Source organism: Pogona vitticeps, chromosome 5 (genome assembly GCF_051106095.1).
Source record: "Pogona vitticeps strain Pit_001003342236 chromosome 5, PviZW2.1, whole genome shotgun sequence".
Lineage (NCBI taxonomy): Eukaryota > Metazoa > Chordata > Lepidosauria > Squamata > Agamidae > Pogona > Pogona vitticeps.
In genome coordinates, this window is record NC_135787.1 from 116253078 (window position 1) to 116275749 (window position 22672).

At 42.9% G+C, this 22672-nt stretch overlaps 1 protein-coding gene across 3 annotated transcripts in view; it reads right to left on the reverse strand.

Moving 5' to 3' along the window:
• Positions 1 to 22672, reverse strand: part of ORC5 (origin recognition complex subunit 5) — a 132843-nt gene that overhangs the window by 75952 nt on the left and 34219 nt on the right. For 2 of the 3 annotated variants that reach the window (XM_020813005.3, XM_020813003.3), the window contains 5 exons: positions 22317 to 22407; positions 20454 to 20506; positions 20001 to 20113; positions 15188 to 15235; positions 12258 to 12368 (listed from right to left, as the gene is read on the reverse strand). In XM_020813005.3, coding sequence (XP_020668664.2) covers positions 12258 to 12368; positions 15188 to 15235; positions 20001 to 20113; positions 20454 to 20506; positions 22317 to 22407 — 416 coding nt within the window. The remainder of the gene's footprint in view (positions 1 to 12257; positions 12369 to 15187; positions 15236 to 20000; positions 20114 to 20453; positions 20507 to 22316; positions 22408 to 22672) is intronic. The other variant, XM_073000690.2, reaches the window with a different exon arrangement.

Genomic DNA, 22672 nt, shown 5'->3' on the forward strand with positions numbered 1-22672 from the left:
TAGTGCACATGCAGCCCATCACACACCACTTGTTAGAAAAATCTGGAAGTGAGACACCTTTGTATTTAAGAGATCAAAATAGAGGCAACCAGTATACCTTATAATAGAGGCCAACATTTCAACACAAAACAAGCTAGAATATTAGAGTATGGGAGTTCCAACTACACCCAAGCCAAACAATTATGTTTGGAAAACATAAAATATCATTTACTTTCAATGCTATAAAACCAATATTATGTTATAATATAGGCATGCCTTCAAATGTATGTGCACGCTACAGTTATTTCTTTGCAACATTAACATTTTGGACAGATGTAAAACTTAAAAGGAGCAATTTTTAGAAAGTGAATAATGGATATTAAATTGTCAACCTGCATTGGTATCTAAACTGCTCTGATTCTTTAATTAAGGTATGTAAAATGTATTTTAGCAGTCACCGATGGTGCTACGTGTACAAAATGAACAAGCTATAATTTCACCCTCTAAATGACACTCAATTTACTGAGACCTTGGTAAATAAATGGTAACACTTCCAGATATATCTTAAAGTTATAACTCAGAATTCACAAATAATTATATAACTTGTAGACCAGCCAATTATCTTTTAGTTAGCAAAGAAATTCCACATTGCGAAGAGAAGGCTAATTTCTTCTGCACGAGAAAAATACAGCAGAGATATGAAAGAATCAAAACATTTATCAATGGTATCTGCTGGCATGTATAGTCACTCTTTGCTACTGATTATCATACTCAGCTGGAATTTAATAAACTCCAACCTGACAGCAAGCCAGCATTCCTACACAATGCACTGTGAAAAGAGATTTAAATATAATCCTTAATCATTATACACCATCTTCACAAGAAGTTCCTAAAACACTCAAAACACTCGCTTCTCTGTTACAAAGAAATAATACCTTAATCAAAACCACTTCTGATAAAACATACAGAGTAGAGATAAAGTGAACAGCCCTGTCAACCACTACTACTGTAGAATCATACTTTGGGGAATGTTTGAAGTGATGCCTTGTATTCTCACCTAGGACTTGCCAGAAATAATGGCTTTCCCACCCTACTTCCTAATCTCTCCTCATCAGCACCTCAGTTCTTTTTAACTAGTGTTTTTAACAAAAAGGGTGTGGGGTGTGCGAGAGAGAAAGAGAATAATACTTCATTATATTGGCCATTCTGCTGCCTCCTTCTTATTTTATTTATTTTCTAATTGGAGACCAGTTAGTTGGCTTTGAAGTGCTGAAGTGCTGTAAAGAGATCATCGCCATGGAGCTGTATGAAATCTTTTGTCTTTGCTGGAGGAAAGGTGGAGTACCACAGAACATGAAGGACAAACATCATCACATTGCATAAGAACAAAAGAGACAGAGGCGACTGCAATAACTACCGGCATCTCTCTTCTCAGCGCTGTAGGGAAGCTGCTTGGCCATGTTGTGCTGAAGAGGCTCCAGGTGCTTGCAGACAGAGCCTATCCAGAATCACAGTGTGGATTTCAAGCATGGTATTTTCCCTCAGACAATTGCAGGAGAAATGTAGGGAACACCAACCACTCTTTGTGGCCTTCATAGATCTTACAAAGGCCTTTGATTTAGTTAGCAGGGACGGACTTTTTAAAATACTTCCCAAGATTGGATGTCCACCTTGACTCCTTAACATCATCAGGTCCTTTCATGAGGAAATGGAGGGCACTGTAGTTTTTGATGCCTCAACATCAGATCCCTTTGACATCTGAAGCAGAGTGAAACAGGACTGTGTCCTCATGCCAACCCTGTTTGGGGTCTTTTTTGCTGTCATGCTGAAGCACACTTTTGGAACTACAACAGAAGGTGTCTATCTCCAGATGAGATCGGATAGAAAGCTCTCTAGATTGAGATCAAAGACCAAAGTCCAGCTGAAATGCATGTGGGAGTTCCTCTTCGCCGATGATGCAGCTGTTGTTGCCCATTCTGCTGAAGACCCCCAACAACTTATGAATCGTTTTAGTAAAGCCTGCCAAGATTTTGGATTAACAATCACTCTGAAAACACAAGTCATGGGCCAGGGTGTGGACTCACCTCCTTTTATTACCATCTCTACACAAGAATTGGAGGTTGTTCATGACTTTGTGTACCTTGGCTCAATGATCTCTGACACGCTCTCCCTAGATGTCGAGCTGGATAAACACATTGGCAAAGTAGCTACCATGTTCTCTAGACTCACAAAGAGAGTATGGCTTAGTAAGAAGCTGACACCATATACCAATATCCAGGTCTATAGAGTTTGTGTCCTGAGTACAGTCCTGTGCTGCAGTGAGTCCTGGATGCTTTGGGCGTGGCAGGAGAGGAAGTTGAACATGTTCCATATGCATTCTCTCCAACACATTTTTGGTATCACCTGGCAGGACAGAGTTCCAAATAGAGTGGTCCTAGAACAAGCTGGAATTTTTAGCATGCATACATTACTGAAACAGTGACGTCTACATTGGCTTGGGCATGTTGTGAGAATGGCTGACGGTCGGATTCCAAAAGATCTCCTGTATGGAGAATTAGTGCAGGGAAATTGCCCCAGAGGGAGACCATAGCTGCGATACAAGGATATTTGCAAGCAGGACCTGAAGGCATTAGGAATGGATCTCAACAGATTGGAAACGTTGACATCTGAGCATTGAGCCTGGAGGCGGGCGGTGCAACATGGACTCTCCCAATTTGAAGAGACACTTGTTCAGAGGGCCAAGGCAAAGAGGCAGTCCCGAAACCAGCAAAATCAGGGAGCTGGACAGGGGACATATTGTACTTGTCTTCAGTGTGGAAGGGATTGTCACTCTCAAATTGTCCTTCTCAGCCACAATGGATGCTGTTCCAAGTCTTCTACAGTATTCAGAGCACATTACCAAGGTCTCTCGACACTGAAAGATGGCTACACACAGTTGGCTTTACAAAACTGGCTAGACTGAAAGTGAAACACTGATATGACTTGCTCCTCACTTATAGTCATCCGTCATGAATCTTAGTTACTTTTTGTACAGCCACATGGCAGCTCCTTCATGCCTGCCATTCAAACATGGCTGCACTGTTAGCATATTAATACATAAGCAAACATGAGGATTCGTAGTATGTACACACACACCTCACAGCCCCATGGACATGGTTAATTGTCGAAGTCTTCCATGCCAAACCATTCTCTATCTTCTACCCCAGGGGGATCACAATTGGCTGGAGAACCTCATGTTCTGGCCTCCATCCAGACATTTGGAGAATACACACTGAGGACTATGGGACTGTACCACCGGGAATTAACTGCGAGGCAGCTTTGTTTGCACAGTGATGTTTACTTATGTGGTTTCTCTATATGAACACTGCTTTGAACACAGACTTTATCACCTTATCCTTTACCTCTTAATGGAATGTTTTCCTTTTAAACATATTTACAGAAGTATCTATAATGAAGAAACATTCTAACGTCTTTCAGATTGTTAAAGAATCTAACTAAAGTACAACTTATGCAAGGAACTGTTTGACAAAACTGCCATCTAGTGTGCATTCTTAATCAAATAATTAAGTTGAATCACTTTAGATAGCTTGGTGCTTCTATCAGAAAAAAATCTAAGAACATTAAGCTTTTTATTAGAATTAAGCAAACTACACAACAGTCTTCTGAGTCCCCAATACACCTTCTTTGGCCAGGCTGCTTGGGGAAATCTCATTTGCATCCTTATTCTACAGCAGGGAGGGATAACATATTGCTCCTGAGGGCTGTGTACAGTGGTGGATGAGCTTACCCACATGCACAAGCTCCACCCCTCCCTATATAGTAAGATTATATTCTCTCCCACAAATAATTCTTTTTAATGAGAGAGAGAGAGAGAAAGAGACTGTATGCATAAGTTTTGCATGTGTGCATTTTCCCACATTTAGTCTTCATGATTTAAATCACATTGACTCTTCACCAAACAGCCCTTTAGTAAGTTTGAAGCATTCATTATGTTCAGCTATTTCAATTGCTTTGTTTGATCTGTTCATTACAAACAGCAGAAAGTCTCCAAATTTTGTCAATAAACCTGATTTGCAATGGAGGTTGAATAATTTTGATTACAAAAGTCCCTGAGTAATTGAAATCTGGAAAATAGTAAGATTTTGCATCTCCCTAAGTGTGTATTAGCATGAAATGCAAAAAAATGCAAAAAGAATTGGGATAACCAAAACACTGACAGAATAGGATCTTCTTTACTTTGGAAGTTTTTTTTTTAGAAAAAAGAAAATAGCAAGGAAAAAGCTGTATTCCTATAGGGTGAAACTGCTCTAGCAAAATTCAGTGAAACAAACAGACGTGGGGGTAGGGAAAGTGTTAACCTACCCTAAAGGGAGTCAGATACTTGTTACACCAACGACGTCTAGAAAGGAGGTAACATTTCACAAATTCAATTCTTCAATATTCTATTAAAAATACTATGTTTACCATCTGTTACTCATTTTCAGGTAATATACAGCAAAAGAAATAGTGCTGTATATGTTTAGAATGCTACTTTTCTTTAATATCAAAGGTACAAGTTATGAGAAACTCAAAGTTGTATGTGGAATTGTTGCCTCCAATTCTGCCTTTGTTCATGAGGCTGCACTGCCACCTAGTGAAAATTCATATAATAATAATAAACATTTCAAAACTTACAAAACCAACCAAACAAACCTAAAGGACAGGTTACTTACCTGTAAACATGGTTCTTCAAGTGGATTCTCCATGAATCCACACTAGTGGGTTTAGACAGCGCCTGCGCTGGCCTCTCGGAATTTTCTAGAGCTGTAAGAGAAAAGTAACAATGTTTTAGGCTACCCCTTACCGCGCATGTCTAGCCCGCCAACGGCTCAGTTCCATATGCCCGCCACAAAGAAGAGTTGGGACTCGATTCCAATGACGGACATGTGGGGAGGCCGGGCGGGACGTGTGTATTCATGGAGAATCCACTTGAAGAACCATGTTTACAGGTAAGTAACCTGTCCTTCTTCAACGTGGTTCTCCATGAATCCACACTAGTGGGTGATTAGCAAGCAAACTTACTGGATGGTGGGCCGTCATTGTAGCAATGACGTAAGAACAGCCCTTCCAAACTTGGTCTCATTCTTGGCCCGAAGGTCCAACTTGTAATGGGTGACAAATGTGGACACATTAGACCAGGTAGCCGATCTGCAAATTTCTTGAATATCGACTCCTCGCAGCAAAGCTGTAGACGTGGCCACAGCCCTAGTTGAATGAGCTTTAAGACCCTCAGGAATAGGTCTGTGTTGCAGTTCATAGGCCAACGAAATAGTGGAGACCAACCATCTAGAAAGAGAGGACGACGAAGCAGCTGAACCCTTTTGCTGACCATAGAAGCAAAGAAACAGCCTAGGAGACTTCCTAAAGTCTTTAGTCCTTGAGACATAATAGGCAAGTGCCCTTCGAACGTCCAAAGAATGAAGCATGCGCTCAACATCTGTCACTGCTTCAGGAAACAACGTTGGTAAAACCAAAGGTTGGTTAACGTGGAACTCAGAAACCACCTTAGGGAGAAAGGAAACATCAGGATGCAAAACAACTTTATCCTTGTAAAACTGAAGATAGGGAGAATCCGCACGCAAGGCTGCAAGTTCACTAGCTCTCCTAGCCGAAGTGATGGCTACTAGGAACAAAGTCTTGAAAGACAGGAACTTAAGGTCACAAGAGGCCATAGGCTCAAATGGAGGTCTGGTGAGGCTATGTAAAACAGTCTGCAAAGACCATTGTGGCACTGGTTTCTTCAACGGTGGCCTCATGTTGCTTAAACCCTTGAGGAAGGCCTTAAGCGTTGGGTGTGAAAACCAGCGAGATGACTCAGAACCCTGAGGTTGAAAGGCCACAATAGCCGCTGTGTAAACCTTCAGGGTAGATTTGGACAGTCCAAAGTCAAAAAGATGTCTGAGGTAGAGCAGGAGGGTAGACAAGGATACTGGGGATGACTGTAAGTTACGTTCCTTGGCAAACTTCAGGAAATTCCTCCATTTATATTGATAAAGCAACTTTGTTGCTGGTTTACGAGCCTTATCAATGACTTCAATTAGTGATGGGAAATCCTCCACGCTGTCAAATGGAGGGTTTCCAGGTCGGGATGTAGAATCTTCCCGTCGTCCAGAGTGAGAAGATGTGGATGCAATGGTAATGTCATGTAGTCCACTGCACCCTGAAATAGTGTGGAGAACCACGGTCGACGTGGCCACCAAGGGGCGATCAGGATTGCCTCCGCTTTCATCCGCAAGGCTCTGATGATAGTTCTCTGCAGAAGAGGTAGCGGAGGGAACAGGTAGATCAGTCCCACGTCCCAAGGGATCATAAAAGCATCCCCGAGGGAGTCCTTTCCTTTCCCGGCTCGAGAAGCGTAATGCAGACACTTCTTGTTGCTGGGAGTTGCAAACACATCTACTTGAGGTTGACCCCACATCCGACAAAGTTTGAGGAACACCTGCTGATCTAATTCCCACTCGTGGGTCTGAGCAGAGCGGCGACTCAAGTCGTCCGCGAGCTGGTTGTCCGTTGTAGCAATGTGGATGGCTACCGGAAAGATGTGTTGCTGGTAGCACCACTCCCACAACTGGATAGTGAGGAACAGAAGGGACTTTGATCTTGTGCCTCCCTGTTTGTTTACGTAGAACATCGTGGTGGTGTTGTCCGTGACTAGTTGTATGGCCCTGCCCCTTACTAGGGGAAGAAAGGCCCTGAGGGCTTTTATGACCGCTAACATCTCCAATTGGTTGATGTGCAGCGTCGATTCCTCCGGGGTCCAGAGGGCATTGATCTGATGACCCTCGCAGTGGGCTCCCCAACCCGTCGGACTGGCATCTGTGGTGACCTGTCTGGTAAGTAGAATGGGTCTGAACGGCTTGCCGACCAAGAGATGGGGAAGGAACGTCCACCACTGTAGTTGACTTGCCAGCTCTGGTGTGACCCTGAGGCGCTTTCTTTGGCTGTCTGTCTCTGGATCGAACAAGGTGAGGAGCCAAATCTGTAGGGAGCGCATCTTTAACCGTGCATGAGACAAGGTGGCTGTTGTCGATGCCATGAGGCCAAGCAGATGTTGAGCCAGCCTGGCCGACACCGTGCGTCGTGGTTTGAACTTGCGAACCGCTCTTCTGATCTTGTGAACGCGTTCTAGAGGAAGGAACATGCGGCCTTGCACTGCATCGAGATGTGCCCCTATGTAGTCCATCGTTTGAGAGGGCTCTAGATGAGACTTCTCGAGATTGATGGATAGTCCCAGGGCTTGAAGAGTGCTGAGGACAAATTGAGTGTCTCGATATGCCCTTGGTTTGGATTTGGAGACGATGAGCCAATCGTCGATGTATGGGTAAATTTGGATGCCCTGCAATCGCAGGTAAGCCGCTACCGGGGCCATACATTTGGTAAAGGTCCTCGGTGCCGAGGCTAGACCGAAGGGAAGAGCCACGAACTGGTATACCGTGTCCTTGAACATGAGCCGGAGATATTTTCTGAATCTTTGGTGTATCGTCACGTGAAAGTAGGCATCCTTGAGGTCCACCACCACAAACCAGTCTCCTTTCTTCAACAGGTGAAGGATCCCTTCCAAAGTGACCATCCTGAAGCGACGAGGCCTGAGGTAAGAATTGAGGTCCCGCAGATCTAGTATGGGACGCAGACCGCCGTCCTTCTTCGGAACCGTGAAGTACCGGGAGTAAAACCCGTTCAGGATGTCCCGCTGAGGTACTACCTGGATGGCCTGTTTCTCCAGAAGGGTGAGAATCTCGTCCTCTAGGATGGGATCGAACGAGGTAGGCTTGATCCAGCCTAGAGGAGGTAACTCTATAAACTCCAGGCGGTAGCCGGAGCTTATAATGTTCAAGACCCAGGTGTCTTGGGTAATCTTGTTCCAGTTCAGAAGGTAAGGAGAAAGTCTTGTGCGTGACCTGATGGACCGAATGGGATGATGAGAGTCAAAGATATTGTTTTGACCTTTTCCCCCCAGGTTTGAAGGACTGCCTTTTGTACGCCTGAGGCTTGAAGCTGGAAGCCGATGAAGAAGCCTGTGAAGAACGTGGAGCAGCTTGAGATCGGAACGAATGGTAAGTGGAAGGACCGGATTGTTGATAGGTCTGCTGTTGATAGGGTTGTTGCTGGGGTCTAGGCCTCCACTGAGATTTGGAGGGTCTAGGCTGCTGCTGCACTGCATAGGATTTTGCCGTCTTTTTGCTCTTGTGTAAGTTCTCAAGATTCTCATCCGTGGAGCCATTAAACAGGCCTGTAGCATCAAAAGGCAGATTTTTAATCCTAGCCTTGATGTCTTCCATAATGTTGGCAGAACGAAGCCAGGCGTGCCTTCTTAAGGTAATGATGGATGCCAAATTCCTCGCGTTGGCATCAGCGACGTGACGGGAGGCTAAGCGTTGGTGCTTGGAAACGGTCAAGGCCTCCGCATGGGCATTGAGACAAGTCTGCCTGATGTCCTCCGGAGCTACTTGCAGGGCTGGCAAGACTCGTTCCCATAGTTGTTTCTGGTATGCACCCATAGCTACCAAGTAATTGAGAGCTCTGAGTGCAAAAGTAGTCATAGAATAAAGCCGTCTGCCCAAAACCTCCAAGTCCTTGCCCTCCTTAGTGGTTGGAGTTGGATGACCCTTAGCTGGTAACCTTGAAACACTAGACTCCACTACCAAGGAATTGGGAGCTGGATGCTTCAACAAGAACGAGGTATCATCTCCATGTACACGATACATGTTCTCAGTACGCCTGGACATATTGGGAGGGTCAGCAGGGTGCTGCCAATATTCCTTGAGAAGGTCCATAAGTTCAGGCACGTAAGAGAGACTGACAGGGCGAGACCTTGCAAGGTGGATATCCCCAAAAATCAGGTCGTCTGCGCGCGAGGGGGATTTTTCTATGTCCAGTTTAAGCGCTGCAGCCATCCTAGAAACCATCTGCGGGTAAGAGGAGAAGTCCTCAGACGGGGAGGAGGGGTGGATGTCAGCTGCGTCTGAGCCTAGGGGTTCTCCTGGAGGTGGTAGCTCCAGAGAAGCCTCAGAAGTATTTCCCTCCTCTTGCTCAGAAGAGGAGTGAGGGTCCTGGCTTTCCTCATCAGAAGACTGGAGGATGCTAGGACGAGAGTCCGTATCCTTAGCCTTAGAAGTCTTACGAGGCCGGGGTGCCTGAGGTACAGGTTCGGGCACCGGTCGCACCGGAGGAGGAGGTGGTGTTGGTCGACCTGGAGGGTCAGTCGGCTTAACCGGTGCCGAGGGAGCAGGTTTGTCCACGATCGGACGCTTGCCATGTCGACCCTTCCTAGGGGGTGAGATCGACGACGAGGAGGAAGAGGTGTATCGGGATCTCTTTCGACGTCGACGTCGGTCGCGAGAAGTCGAGGACGAGGACTCAGTGGAATCGTCGCGCCGACGACGACGACGCCGGGACCGTTTCCTATCCCTGCTATCCTCAGAGTCAGAGGAAGAGTAGTCTCGGCGTCGATGTCTCCTATGCCTATCGGCGCCAGAACCGCGTTTATGTTTGCGGTGGCGCCGGGGCTTCTTAGGTATAGGCTCCTCCTCTAACTCGGATGCTGGAAGCCGAGGAGAGGGGGCCGGAACAGGCTTAGCAGGTCTCACTGGTGTAGATGGAGACTTGGAGCCTGGGGATCCCGGTGTCGAGGATCGCGATCCCGTCCCTAGCCCGGTTAAAATGGGGCTGCGAGGGACGCCCGGCAAATCAGCCACTATCTTCTCTAAGTGGCTCGTCGTCGGCGACTTCTCGACAACGGACGGTGGCTCTTGATGAGGAGGTAAAGAAGGAGCCAAGTCCGACACCGATTCCCGGTCTCTAGACGAATCCTCGAGTAAAGGAGAGGGCACTGAAGTCGAGATAGATGGGACAACGAGGGTAAGCTCCTTAGCCCTCGCTGATGACTTTGTCGACATCTTTTTCTTTTTCAGATGTTCCGACACCGGTGGAACCGAGGACTCGGTCGATGAAAAGAGGGAGACCGATGCGGAGGTAAGTGCTGACGGGGTCTTCCTTTTCTTAGGCTTGTCTTTCGAAGACTGCTTAGGTCCCTTTCCCTTAGATGGTTCCGGCGCCGAGACTACTTTCACTTCGGAGCGCACGGAGGAGGTAGAAGGTATAGCCTCCATTTGAGAAGGTTGGGAAGCGGACAAAGTCTGTTTCCACAAAAAATACTTCAGGCGTTGCTGGCGCGCCTTGAGTGTGACTTTTGTGAACTGCTTGCAATGCCTGCAATGGGACACCGCGTGCGATTCCCCCAGGCAGTACAAACAGAGGGAATGTCCGTCCTGGAAGGGAAGTTTTCTGGAGCACGCGGTGCAGAGGCGAAAGGGTCCTCTCCTGGGGGATGGCTTTTCTTTAGGAGGCATAGACCAAGAGGAAAGGGGAAAAAACCAACCGTAGCGGAGGGTCCGATTAACTGAGAGTAGAGCCGCGTCGACCGGAGCACGAAAGGAAGTCCAATGAGGGAAAATTGAAAGATTCCTGTAGGCGCGTGGCGCCTCCGCAGGGGGCCCGTAAAGGCCTATTAGGCCTCAGCGGGAAGCCTTTTGAGGTAATTAAAGCCGGATGAAGGCACAGTTCACCGAACCAAAATCACCAGAGGCAGAAGCGTTGTCAAAGAAACGGTCCGAAGTCAGGGTAGCCAGAAAATAGAAGCAAAGTAGTTCGCCAGAAACGAACCAAGAAGCAAAGCTCTAACGAGAGGTCCCAACTCACTGGCGGAAAAAAGGAACTGAGCCGTTGGCGGGCTGGTCATGCGCGGTAAGGGGTAGCCTAAAACATTGTTACTTTTCTCTTACAGCTCTAGAAAATTCCGAGAGGCCAGCGCAGGCGCTGTCTAAACCCACTAGTGTGGATTCATGGAGAACCACGTTGAAGAAGCCAATTTTTAGTCCGAACCAGTGAAGATACAATGAAAGAATGGGACTTAGTAAATGCTGCTTACATTTAGTGGGTCTCTTCTAGTTGGAACTGGCAACTGAAACTAGCCCAGGCTTCTAAACATCCCTGAGTGCTCATGGATGGGAAATCAACCCTGAGTGCTCACTGGAAGGACAGATCCTGAAGCTGAGGCTCCAATACTTTGGCCATCTCATGAGAAGAGAAGACTCCCTGGAAAAGCCCCTGATGTTAGGAAAGTGTGAAGGCAAGAGGAGAAGGGGACAACAGAGGATGAGATGGTTGGACAGTGTCACCGAAGCTACTAACATGAATGTGACCCAACTCAGGGAGGCAGTGGAAGACAGGAGGGCCTGGCGTGCTCTGGTCCATGGGGTCACAAAGAGTCGGACACGACTAAACAACAACTAAACATCCACTTGGAGGGATGCTTGGAGACGTTCTCCAGTAGCATTTGGCGGGTCAAAAATTCTCTGTCCCTATTTTAAAACAGGGATTATGGTACAGCAGTACAGGACAATAAAACCCATGTGTGTGCATGCATCTTCACTTGAGCACATTTTATTGACTGACTGATTGATTTTATTTGATTTTTATACTGCCCCATTAGTGAAAAGCAGGAAGGCCTCTCTGTAAAATAGTGTCTTCAGAAGCCTTCTAAACATTAGGAGGAAGGGAACTAGGTGCAGAATGAAGAATCAGCTCCACCAGGAACTGATTCCAAAGTGCTGGTGCCACCGCGAAGAAGGCTAGGATTCTCATGGTTGATTTCCTGGCCTCCTTTGGAGTAGTCACCCAGAAGAGCATAATTTGGGAAGATTTGATGGACCAGGAAGATGACCTTGGGAAATGGTGCTCCAATAAGTACCGTGATCCCAAACTGTGAAAGGCTTTATATGTAAGCATCAAAACCTTGAACCTGACCTGGGACACAACAGGTAACCAGTATTGGCGAGACAGAACTGGGGAGATGTGCTCAAACTTGCTCAAACCAGCCAACAGTCTGGCTACTGCATTCTGGACTTGCTATAGTCTGCAAGTCAGCCTCAAGGGATGCCCCATGTATTTAGCTTGTTACATCCTGGTTATTACAACTCACTAATCACTAACTACTGAATGCAGCACAGAGTCAACAGATCAACATCAGCAAATGTTTGATTGACATCAGAAATCAGAATGGCAGTCAAAAGGGGGGGGAATTCTATTAGTAATAATATCTAATTTTTCATTAAATGTTCGGAAAAAAAAATTTTATGAGCAGTAATTTAAGGAAAAATAAGACAAGCCAGTGATTATTTTGTAAACAGAATTCAAAACGTTTGAAATATATAGTAAAACCACGTAAGAACTTAACTCACCTGAGAAAATATATTTGCAGTTGGAGCAACTCTGCTGTCAACAATGCTGTATAATATTGCCAATAATCTGTCTAGAGGGAATGGCTTTGGTCCAAGAAGGTGATTGCTGGTCTGTAAAAAAGTAAGTTTCATCAACTGAATTTTCTTGGAATGTAAGAAACAGGATGGAGGAGTGCTTAGTTTATTTTTCCGGTTGTTAACTAAAGATACATTTTTTCAGTGTTTACTCAGAAAGTCCCAGTAAATTCAACAGGACTTACATAAAGGTGTATAGGAGATAGGATCTCAATGTTCTATTTTAAAAAGGACCTACCAACACTTTTAAGTGGAACACAAATCTGTCCATTTAAATTCCTACAGAGTTGTTCACAAGTTTACTGAATGCTAATGAATAAAGAGCAATTATATATATTTTAAACAACTTTTTTCATTCAAAAAGAGTAATCCAATAGGGAGTAAATCAAATACTGTACATATTTTTTCTTCTCAAAAGCACCACCTAAAAGACAGCAAGAACATCTGCATTTTTCAGAAGGGTCATTGACACTGATGAAGAAAAACAAAAGGAACCAGCAATAGTTCTACAGGATTTACTTGTAAATATCTTTTCCCCACGATTCCCAGAAGTTCATTACAGTGGTGCCCCGCATAGCGACGTTAATCCGTTCTGGATTAATCGTTGCTATGTGAAAACATCGCTAAACGGAACGGAAAAACCCATAATGCGTTCCCATGGGGCCCAAACTCACAGTTCAGCGAAGATCCTCCATAGTGCCGCCATTTTTGCGCCCTCGGTAAGCGAGGAAACCGCACGAAAATGGTTGCAGAGGCCATTTTGGGCACCCGGCAGCCATTTTGGAACCGCCAATCAGTTGTTTAAAAAACATCGCAATGCGAAGTTCGGTAAGCGAAACGCTTACTGATCATCGCAATGCGATGTTTTGCCCATTAAAACATCGCAATGCGATTGCATTCGCGATCTAAAAAAATAGATCGCTATGCAGATTCGTCGTTAAATGGTGCGCTTGTTATGCGAGGCACCACTGTACTTACACTTTCAACATAAGATGCAATCACTGAGCACACGTTGTGCAGGACGGCAATCAGATACTTTTCTATCATTCATCCCCTCCTTGAAATTACAATATTTTAATTATCATATTCCTCTATGGTAAAATCACAGTGAAGCTGTTTCTTCAAAAAAAAAAAATTTCTGTTCTAGCAGGCAGAGAACATGCGCAAAGCAGCGGACAACTATCTCAGATATAACATGTCAGCAGCAGTACTTACTCTTCTGTATCATTCTTCAACTGAAACATTAAAAACAATTACAGAGTTTACGTGAATTTAAAAAGCAACACTCATTCACAAAAGTCTCCAACGAGCTGGCCAAGCCTTTGGAAACCAGGGTGAAATCACTGTTTGAAGTGCAGTCAATTCTTCTTTGAAACGCCACATATACTTTTCTAGGATCTTTATTCTACTTATATGCTGGGTGGGGTTTCGGGGTGTTTTTTTTTTTTTAAGAAAATAAGGCAGTTGTTATTTCTTTGTTCTAGAAATATATTGTACTGAGCCACACCACTACTGCATCTCAGATTACCTTGCAGTGACAACTCCATGGTTGTGGACAATCAGTGCAATCACATGATGCCAAGGGTTGATCCTAACAACATCAGCATGCCAAGCATCTGCCCTATCAGTGTCTCCCTTCCCAATCTTATTTCCTCTCACATGGATTTCCAGGAGCTTAATTGGCAGAGATCCCAAAAGCAAACTGTGATTAGTTAAGTGGTCCAAGCTTGTACACCTCATGACTGGAGGATGAATGCTACTGACTGCTTGACTAGCATAAATATCATTGTGCGTTATGCCAATTGACTTAGGCCAGTGTCCGTCAGTAACAGGATTCTGCCCATAATCTCTTAAAAGATGTGCCAGAAGCAGGAACCTTATGAACCTGATGTTCATGGAGATAATGCTAAACCATGTTTTGGCATTACAAAGAAGAAGGCTCAGGGAACACACAGAGAATTTTATAGCCCAGAGCGAGATGACCAAGTAATGACAGTTGTACTATAATTCATGGTGCCTCTCTACACTTATAATTTAAGTGGCCAGCTGTGTGCTTGCCTGAAGATATGTGGTTATATTCACAGACTAAGCAATTTTCAGATATGTGTACAAATGTCTTCATAAAAAGATAAAGAAGGAAGCAAAGGAAAGTCAGTATGTGTATTAGTACAAGTCACTGTGCTAAAACTTAATTACAGTGGTGCCTTGCATTCCGACGTTAATTCGGTCCAGCGAAATTGCTGTAGAAAGAAAACATCGTAATGCGAAAAGAAAAAACCCATTGAAACACATTAAAACCCGTTTAATGGGTTCCAAAAGGCTGTAAACTCAACGTCCAGCGAAGATCCTCCATAGGGCGGCCATTTTCGCTGCCTGTACAGCGAGGAATCCGTCCCAGAAAACAGCAGGGAGCCATTTTGTTTACCCGGCGGCCATTTTGAAACCACCGATCAGCTGTTGGAAAATCGTTGTTTTGCGAAGAATCAGTTCCCAAAGCAGGGAACTGATCATCGCAAAGCGAAATTCCCCCACAGGAAACATCATTTTCTGATCGCAAAACGTTCATCATAATGCGGTTTCGTCGTTAAACAGGGCAATCATAAAGTGAGACACCACTGTATTTTAGAAAATAGGAGTGGAAAGCATTTGATTGTCACATGTAATCATGCCAATTTCTCTTTTTGCACCCTGCAATGATTAATATTTTTTCTGGCACTGTAGTCGGGACTAAAGGATGATTTAAGGATGTAAAACATGTTTCCAAATCTTGTTTTAAAAACAGTGTTTTTAAGTTACACACTTGCATACACATGTAGCTACACACGTGAACTAAGTCAGTAAAAAAAGTTCAGTACCTTTTCATGTTTCTTCTGGAAGTTCATCTTTCTAATTTTTCCATGATGCTGCAAATAAAGGATAACATTCAACTGTGAGATAACAAATTCAGAATAGTAAATCATTTTAGAGGAAGACAACACTACTGAACATCTTACAACTGGGAGAATGGTACAAAACTGCACCCTAGCATATCTACTTGCTTGGGGATACCTCATTTATTCTTCACAGTCTGTCTGAAAAACAACAAGGCTGAAATGTGGCACGGAATCCAAGCATGATTGACAGTTCACATCATTGGAGATATACCATATTTACAACTGGCATTTCTAGAAGGGCAAATAGCACAAAAATGATATAAATCAGAATGTAACCTAAAATAATTATCTACAAACAGTCCAGAAAAAAAAAATCACTTGTAGTATTCAAAGCATGCAGCACTCTCTTTCCTCCTCCTGTCAGAACAACTACTAAAAGATAGGAGAGGGGCCAACATCCTTTCCACAAAGTGACAAGATGAATCACCTACTGCTTTGCTTTAAAATGCTGCCTGCTTTTCCTCACTTCCTTATCAACTCCAGGTAAAGAAAAACGGTTTTAGCTGCAGAGCCCAAAATGACTTTGGCCAAATTTGGGCCCTGTTCAAAATAGCAATTAAAGGCTAGAAGAGTGGCAAGCAAAGAGGAGAAATTACCCCGGTGTGTTGCCAAGCAACTGCTAATAGCACCCTACCACCCAAGTGGAGAGTATCTTCAGATTTCGATAAATAATTATCTATTCTAAATCTAACTGTCCTTTTACTGAACAGTATTTTTGACAGAGGTGTGGTATTACCAAGATACACCAGGTGGCACTAGCAGTAGAAAAACTTCCCTGAGATGAAGATGCCAAACAACTTGTAGTGTTGATAGAAGAATTACTTGTATTATTTACAGGAGTTATACACACATATACAGCTTTAGTCTTAGTTTTCCAATCCAAGGTCAAGCACAGCAGTTCAACAGGATTCAATACGCAAATCACAGTCAAAGTCCTTGTAAATTAGTCCAGAGTTCATTTACCGGATGAGCAGTCCTGAAGCCAAAGTTCTTCTCCCAATATGTAGCACAGAGACAGGCTTCTCCCAGGATCTCTCCAACACAGCACTTTGACAACAGCAATCCGACACAACATCAACCATCCCACACCACCAACAGAGTGTGTGTGCTAGCTCTGCTAGCTTTATCTCAGGATTGTCCAATCCAGAGATTCTTCTCTCAGCTGTCACAATCAACTCAGCTGTATTAATTCTAGCTATACATATTTTCATAGCTCTGATCCTGTCAATACTTGCAGAATTGTATTCAACAATTCCCTCAGGTTTGTCTTAAACCCATCAATTTTTATTATGAAGACTGAAACTTATTTAAAAAGATAAACTGAATTACATAAAAACAATTGTATATTATCTACTCATGCATATTTTATATCCAAGTCTACTATATTTATAAAATAAAATAAAAAACACTTCATATCATTCAATTCAACCAATTATGTAGCCTTAAATCATACTTTTTTCTTTCATTGCTAAAGAGCAGGTTCGCTTCCTGTATTTAGTTCTTCCTTTTTTTCACCCGAATATTCCACATTCCTTTCAGCCACCACAATCCTGATATGTTGACTTTGCTGTGCAAAGCCAGGGGTGGGAATCATTCAGCTGTCCCAAACCAAATTTCGTGGTTCCCAAGACCCTGCCGCAAAATACTGCTTTGAAACAACAACTTCCAAATGCAATCTGTTGCTGAAAAACAACAAGGCTACCAGCTGCTTCCCCACCTTACCTACAGCTATTTTTAACTTATTTCACCTTGTTTAAACTTATCTAGTTATTGTTCATCATTACCTCTGCTATTGTTTACAGTGTTTCCTTTAATGTAAATTTGGATGGGGATAGCATGAATCGACTTAACTGATTCAGGAAGTGTTCAGTCAGACTGTGTACATCTCCTTTTGCCACTGCCAGTTAACACAGAAGGAAGCCAGTAAAGTACAGTGGTGCCTTGACTTATGACCATAATCCATTCTAGAAGATGGACGTAACTCGAAATGGTCAAGTTGAAGCACTATTTCCCATAGGAATGCACTGAAATGCAGTTAATCCATTCCGGTTGAAGAAAAAAAAAACACAAAATAATAATAATAATAATCACTGCAAGACCCATGGAAACGTGATTAATCCCTTCTGGCCGAAAGGGGGGGGGAGAAAAGCAACCAAGCATGCAAGACCCAATAGGAAATGCAAAGAAAACAAAGGAAAAAGCAAACGGAGCACATTGGAAATGCGAAGAAAACAAAGGGAGCACATTGGAAACGCAAAGAAAACATAACAAGAAGCAAGGGAAGCATGCAAGACCCATCGGAAATGGGGAAAAACACTCCAAAAAGCAACCAAACCCCCTAAGACCCATCGGAAATGGAGGGGAACCAAAAAACAAACAAACCCCCAAGACCTATTACAGCACAGAAACATAACCCCCCCAGCCCAAAACCACACTGCAAAACCCACCCAGAACAGTTTTTAAAAAGCAGAAAGCAGCACCTTACCTTACCAGGAAGCCTCCTGCAATCGCACACTCTCTTAACTGCTGGGTCGAAAGAGCTACAAAGAAGCAGTCTCTTCGCCACCTACAGTTAGCAATTTGAATTATCCGCCTTTTCCCCCTGCCTTTTTGTGTTCATAACTGGAAGCTCCAGGCGCAAGTCAAAGCAAAATTTTGCGGCAGGAGCTGGTCATAACTCATAATGGTCGTATATCGGGATGTTCGGAAGTCGAGACACCAGTATAAGTGCAAGCCTCCTTAATCAATAAAGCCATTTCATGTAAAAACCCAGAATTTCACATAAAAAGAAAGACTGTAAATAGCATTTAACCACTAAATATGTTTGAACAAGGTAGAAAAAGCTCATTCTCTCCCTCTTGTGTGTGTGTGCATGCACGTGGGGGCGAGACAGCATGCACGTGTCTGTGTAATCAAAGGGTAGAAAACTACGGCTGCCACCCAAAACTAGAAATCAGCCCTCCGCCCAACTGGCAATAAGCAACGAATGCACTGTGCCTCCAAATCCAGAATGAACAAAGTGAAATCCACTAGACAGCTCTGGACTGCAATTCTCAGCATTATGATTTACTATGCTATTTAAGGGTGATGGTAGCTGTAGTGTGACAATATATGGAGGTGCACTGTCCAGTCTACTCAACACGAACCTTCTCTGATATTTTCCTATTAAATTCATACTTTATTTTGCTTTTTGAAAACATATGACTTTAACTGATATCTCTTAAATACACCTCTTACTTTTTCTTGTTATGAATTTCTCTAACTGTTTTTCCTTAACTTTTCTTACAGCCAATGTCATCACTGGAAAAGATGGGGTAAAAAAACCCTGCTCACTTCCTTTCTCTCTGTGTCCTTCTCTCTCCCTTTCATGGAGTATTTCTATAAATATATATAAACAAACAATTTTTCTGCAATAAACATATATTGCAATACAAAAATACTGGCAGTGACAGCATGACATCTGAAAATAACATGTCCTATGGCTTGCCATGTACAAATGTCAAAGCAGGAATTGAAACAAAGCAATCCACCAGAGAGACAGGAAGACCATTATTAATTCATTTAGAGACTCATAAGAGAAAGCAGCACAAATATATCAAGGAAGAAAAGCACAGGAAGACAAACTAGGGCAGTGCTGGTGAACCTTTTTGAGCCTGAGTGCCCAAACTGCAACACAAAATCAACTTATTTATTTCAAAGTGCCAACACTGCAATTAAAACCCGAATACTAGGGCTTTAGTTTAGAAAAAACAACTGCTCCTGTACCGCAAAGGTTAAATGCTTGTGTGTGTTTTTTTTTTCCTATGGGCAGTATTAACAAAGAAATACTTACTGCGCCTCCAAACTCCCATTGGGCTAGACCGGTAATGGTTGCCATTGTATCCCTCTGCTGGACCACTGCACCAGCAGAGGGGAGTGCCAAAATCCAGGATCGGAGGATGGGTAAGTATTTCTCGATGGTGACTTATGGCTCACATGCCCACAGAGAGGGCTCTGTGTGCCAGCTGTGGCACACGTGCCATAGGTTTGCCATCGCTGAACTAGGGTCACACAAGTAGGAAAGCTAAGGTAGAATTACAGTAAACCATGCAAGGTTTACAAAAAATTATACAGGTCAATAAAAACTTTTATTATTGCACACTCTGGAGAGCCCAATGTACCCTACAAAAAAAGGGGTGGGTGGAGATGCCCACAGTACTTATGTGGGAAACACCATTTTGGCCTAAACTTTATCCATGACATCACAGGAGAGGAACAGGCTACCACTGCCCCTTCTGTCACCACTCTCTACATCTATGGAGTCTAAGGAGAACAGTGCCCTCTCTCTATATAAGTACGTTATGCTTTTGGAGCCCCTGGTTTTTCAGGGTCAACATTCTGACTGTGCCTTAGCCTAATAAAGAAAAACTGCTGCAATAATCCACAAATTACCAGAGATTTATATCCTCTGGAAATTGCAAGAAATAAAAATGCTGAGTGAGCTAATTTATTTCTATATGTACATGTATCAAGAGCCAGAGCCTACATTTAGAAATAGGCAGTCAGATTTGAGTTGTACTTTGAGCAAGCCATCTTTCTCTGGCTTATACTAAATGTTGGAAATTTTATATGGCACCTTCCAGAAGTCTTCAGAATGCTACGACCAATGTTTTACAGATATAACAGGCAGTTAACAAAGTGAGCTTTGTAGGTCTTACAGATAGCTTCTAGTGAAAAAGAAAAGAAAATTAAATACCTTAACAAAGAATCTCTTATCTGTCCTGGCAGGGTTATAGGAAGCAAGGTATGCAGCTATTAGAAGGAACTTGGAATAATATGGAAGTTCTACATGAGCATGAGCAGAAAGTCCTAGAAAAAAAGAGGATATGTCAAATAAACAAAAATAAAAATATTTAATTATTTATTTATCTGATTTATATCCCGCCCATCTGGTATATTTATACCACTCTGAGTGGCTAAAAACAAACGTTATTCTGAATCTGACAAACGTAACAATGAACATGATCCTCACGCCATATAAAAGAGAAAAAGGCATACTAGAATAATGTACTGCCTATTCAGTTTCATTAAGTTGCTGGCATACTTGCAAATGCTTACTAAGCAACAACTGAGTTACTTTAAGTTACAAGGTTTTTAAAAAAAAAACCATCAATAATTAACACTTTAGAACCACAGCCAGCACACATACCTTTAAGCTGCCCAGGTTCTCCATTATCCTGCTGTAATCGTTCCCACTGGGAGCTAAAATAGAGGCAACCATTTATAAGTAATGCAGACAACAGACTAATATGGATACCTCCCTGTAAATGTATATATGGCAGCTGTTAGCTAAATTTAAAATGCATAAAGGCTAAGTCTAGGTAAAACACAATTATCAGCCACAATCAGTTGCTCATAGAAAAACTGTGACAAGATTAAGTTTATCCCCAGAATAAAAAGCTAGAAGCATTGTATAATATAATTCTAAGGCTCTTTAAAGCCTCGATAACTTGTAGAATTTAAAAATATCAAAATATAGATACCTTATCAGTGAAAATGTATGTATAAATAGCACAGTCATGGTTACACTGAATCCAGTAGTAGTCGTGCCCTGCTGGACGATTACCCCGCTCTACGACGAATCCACATTACGTTGATGTTTTTGCGATCGCAAAAGGATGGTTTAAATGGGGGAATTTCGCTTAGCGATGATCGGTTCTCTGCTTTGGGAACCGATTTTTCACTTTACGATGATCAGCAAACAGCTGATCGTCGGGTTTCAAAATGGCTGCCGGTTTTCAAAATGCCCCCCCCCGCTGTTTTCTAGGATGGATTCCTCGCTTTACAGGCACTGAAAATGGCCGCTGTATGGAGGATCTTCGCTGGACAGTGAGTTTTTCAGCCCATTGGAACGCATTGAACGGGTTTTCAATGTGTTTCAATGGGATTTTTTCATTTCGTTTGACAATGCTTTCGCTCTACAGCAATTTCGCTGGAACAAATTAACATCATCAAGCGAGGCACCACTGTAAATCACAACTAGATTAATATCACTGAATCAATGGAATTTACAGAGATCCTGATTCATCAGGTCCCCACTGATTCAATGGGTCTACTGTAGTTTCGTGTCTAGTCACGCTGGCCACGTGACCATGGAAACTGTCTACGGACAAACGCTGGCCCCAATGGCTTGGAAACGGGGATGAGCACTGTCCCCTAGAGTTGGACACGACTCGACAACTGTCAAGGGGAACCTTTACATTAGTTCCAACCTAGTACCTATAAAGCAGAGATATTTAACAAACAAACAAAAAGACATTTGGCATTCAACCTGTCCTCCCCATGCTATTTATCTGAGTACACGAAATTTCTTTTTTCATGAGGGAGCAATCAGATATGCTAAAACATGGCACGGTCCAGTTCAGGAAAAGTTACCTGATTTAGATTACATAAAAACGTATTTATTGTACAAATGCAATATACATTTATGTTCATCTTCAGAGACTTTTCTTTTACTTCTCTGTAGTTTTACTTTTCATCTACCAATGCATCTTTAAAATACTACAAAACATCTTTTTGATTGGGTAGCCTAATTATTGGATATAAATTAGAGATAAACACAGGAAAACCATAAACAGGGTCTTCTATATTTTTTTCCAAAATTAAAAAGAAATTGTGGTGAATCTTAAATAGGATTGCAATCATGTGATTTCCCCCCACAACCAAAGAAAGCATATAGCTACCATATGGCTGGGTAACTGTATCTTCCCACAGGGTGCAAACAGTCAGCAACTTTGAGAGGGCTGTGTGAGTGAAGTCAGGAAAAATCTCCTTGGCCTATCCATTTAATTTGAAAAGCAGTACAGGACTGCCCCTATGTCACCACAAGAATCAAGGTATCACCAGAATAACACCCTGTTTAGAGACAGACACATCCTGCACTTTTTTTATTGATTAGCTGCTGAAAACTATTATTACTAATTTTGAAGAGCCAGGACATTCTTTACGGCAAGAATGAATACAATTCACTGTGTTTACTGAGCAGCTTAAAAAAAATAAAGGTAAAAGTTACCTTGATATTTCTCGTAGATAGACAGTCTGCATAGCCTTCTTCAAATGTGATTCAATGTTTTTCCAAAGTTGACGTGTATCACGTTCATTAGCTACACAATACACGTGCACAAAAGAGATACTAATTCAACATGAACTTTGGAAAATGCTTGGCAGATAAAACAGATATTGTTAGACTATATAGAGGTTAAAAGAAGGGAATGGTAAACTGCTTCTGAGTATTCTCTACCCAGAAAACCCTGAAAAGGGTCACTGTAAGTCTTAGAACTGCAGAGCTGAAAGGGACCCAATGGATTATCAAGTCCAGCCCCTGTCAAGGAGACACAAAGGGTAATTGAACTCACAACCTTTGGCTCT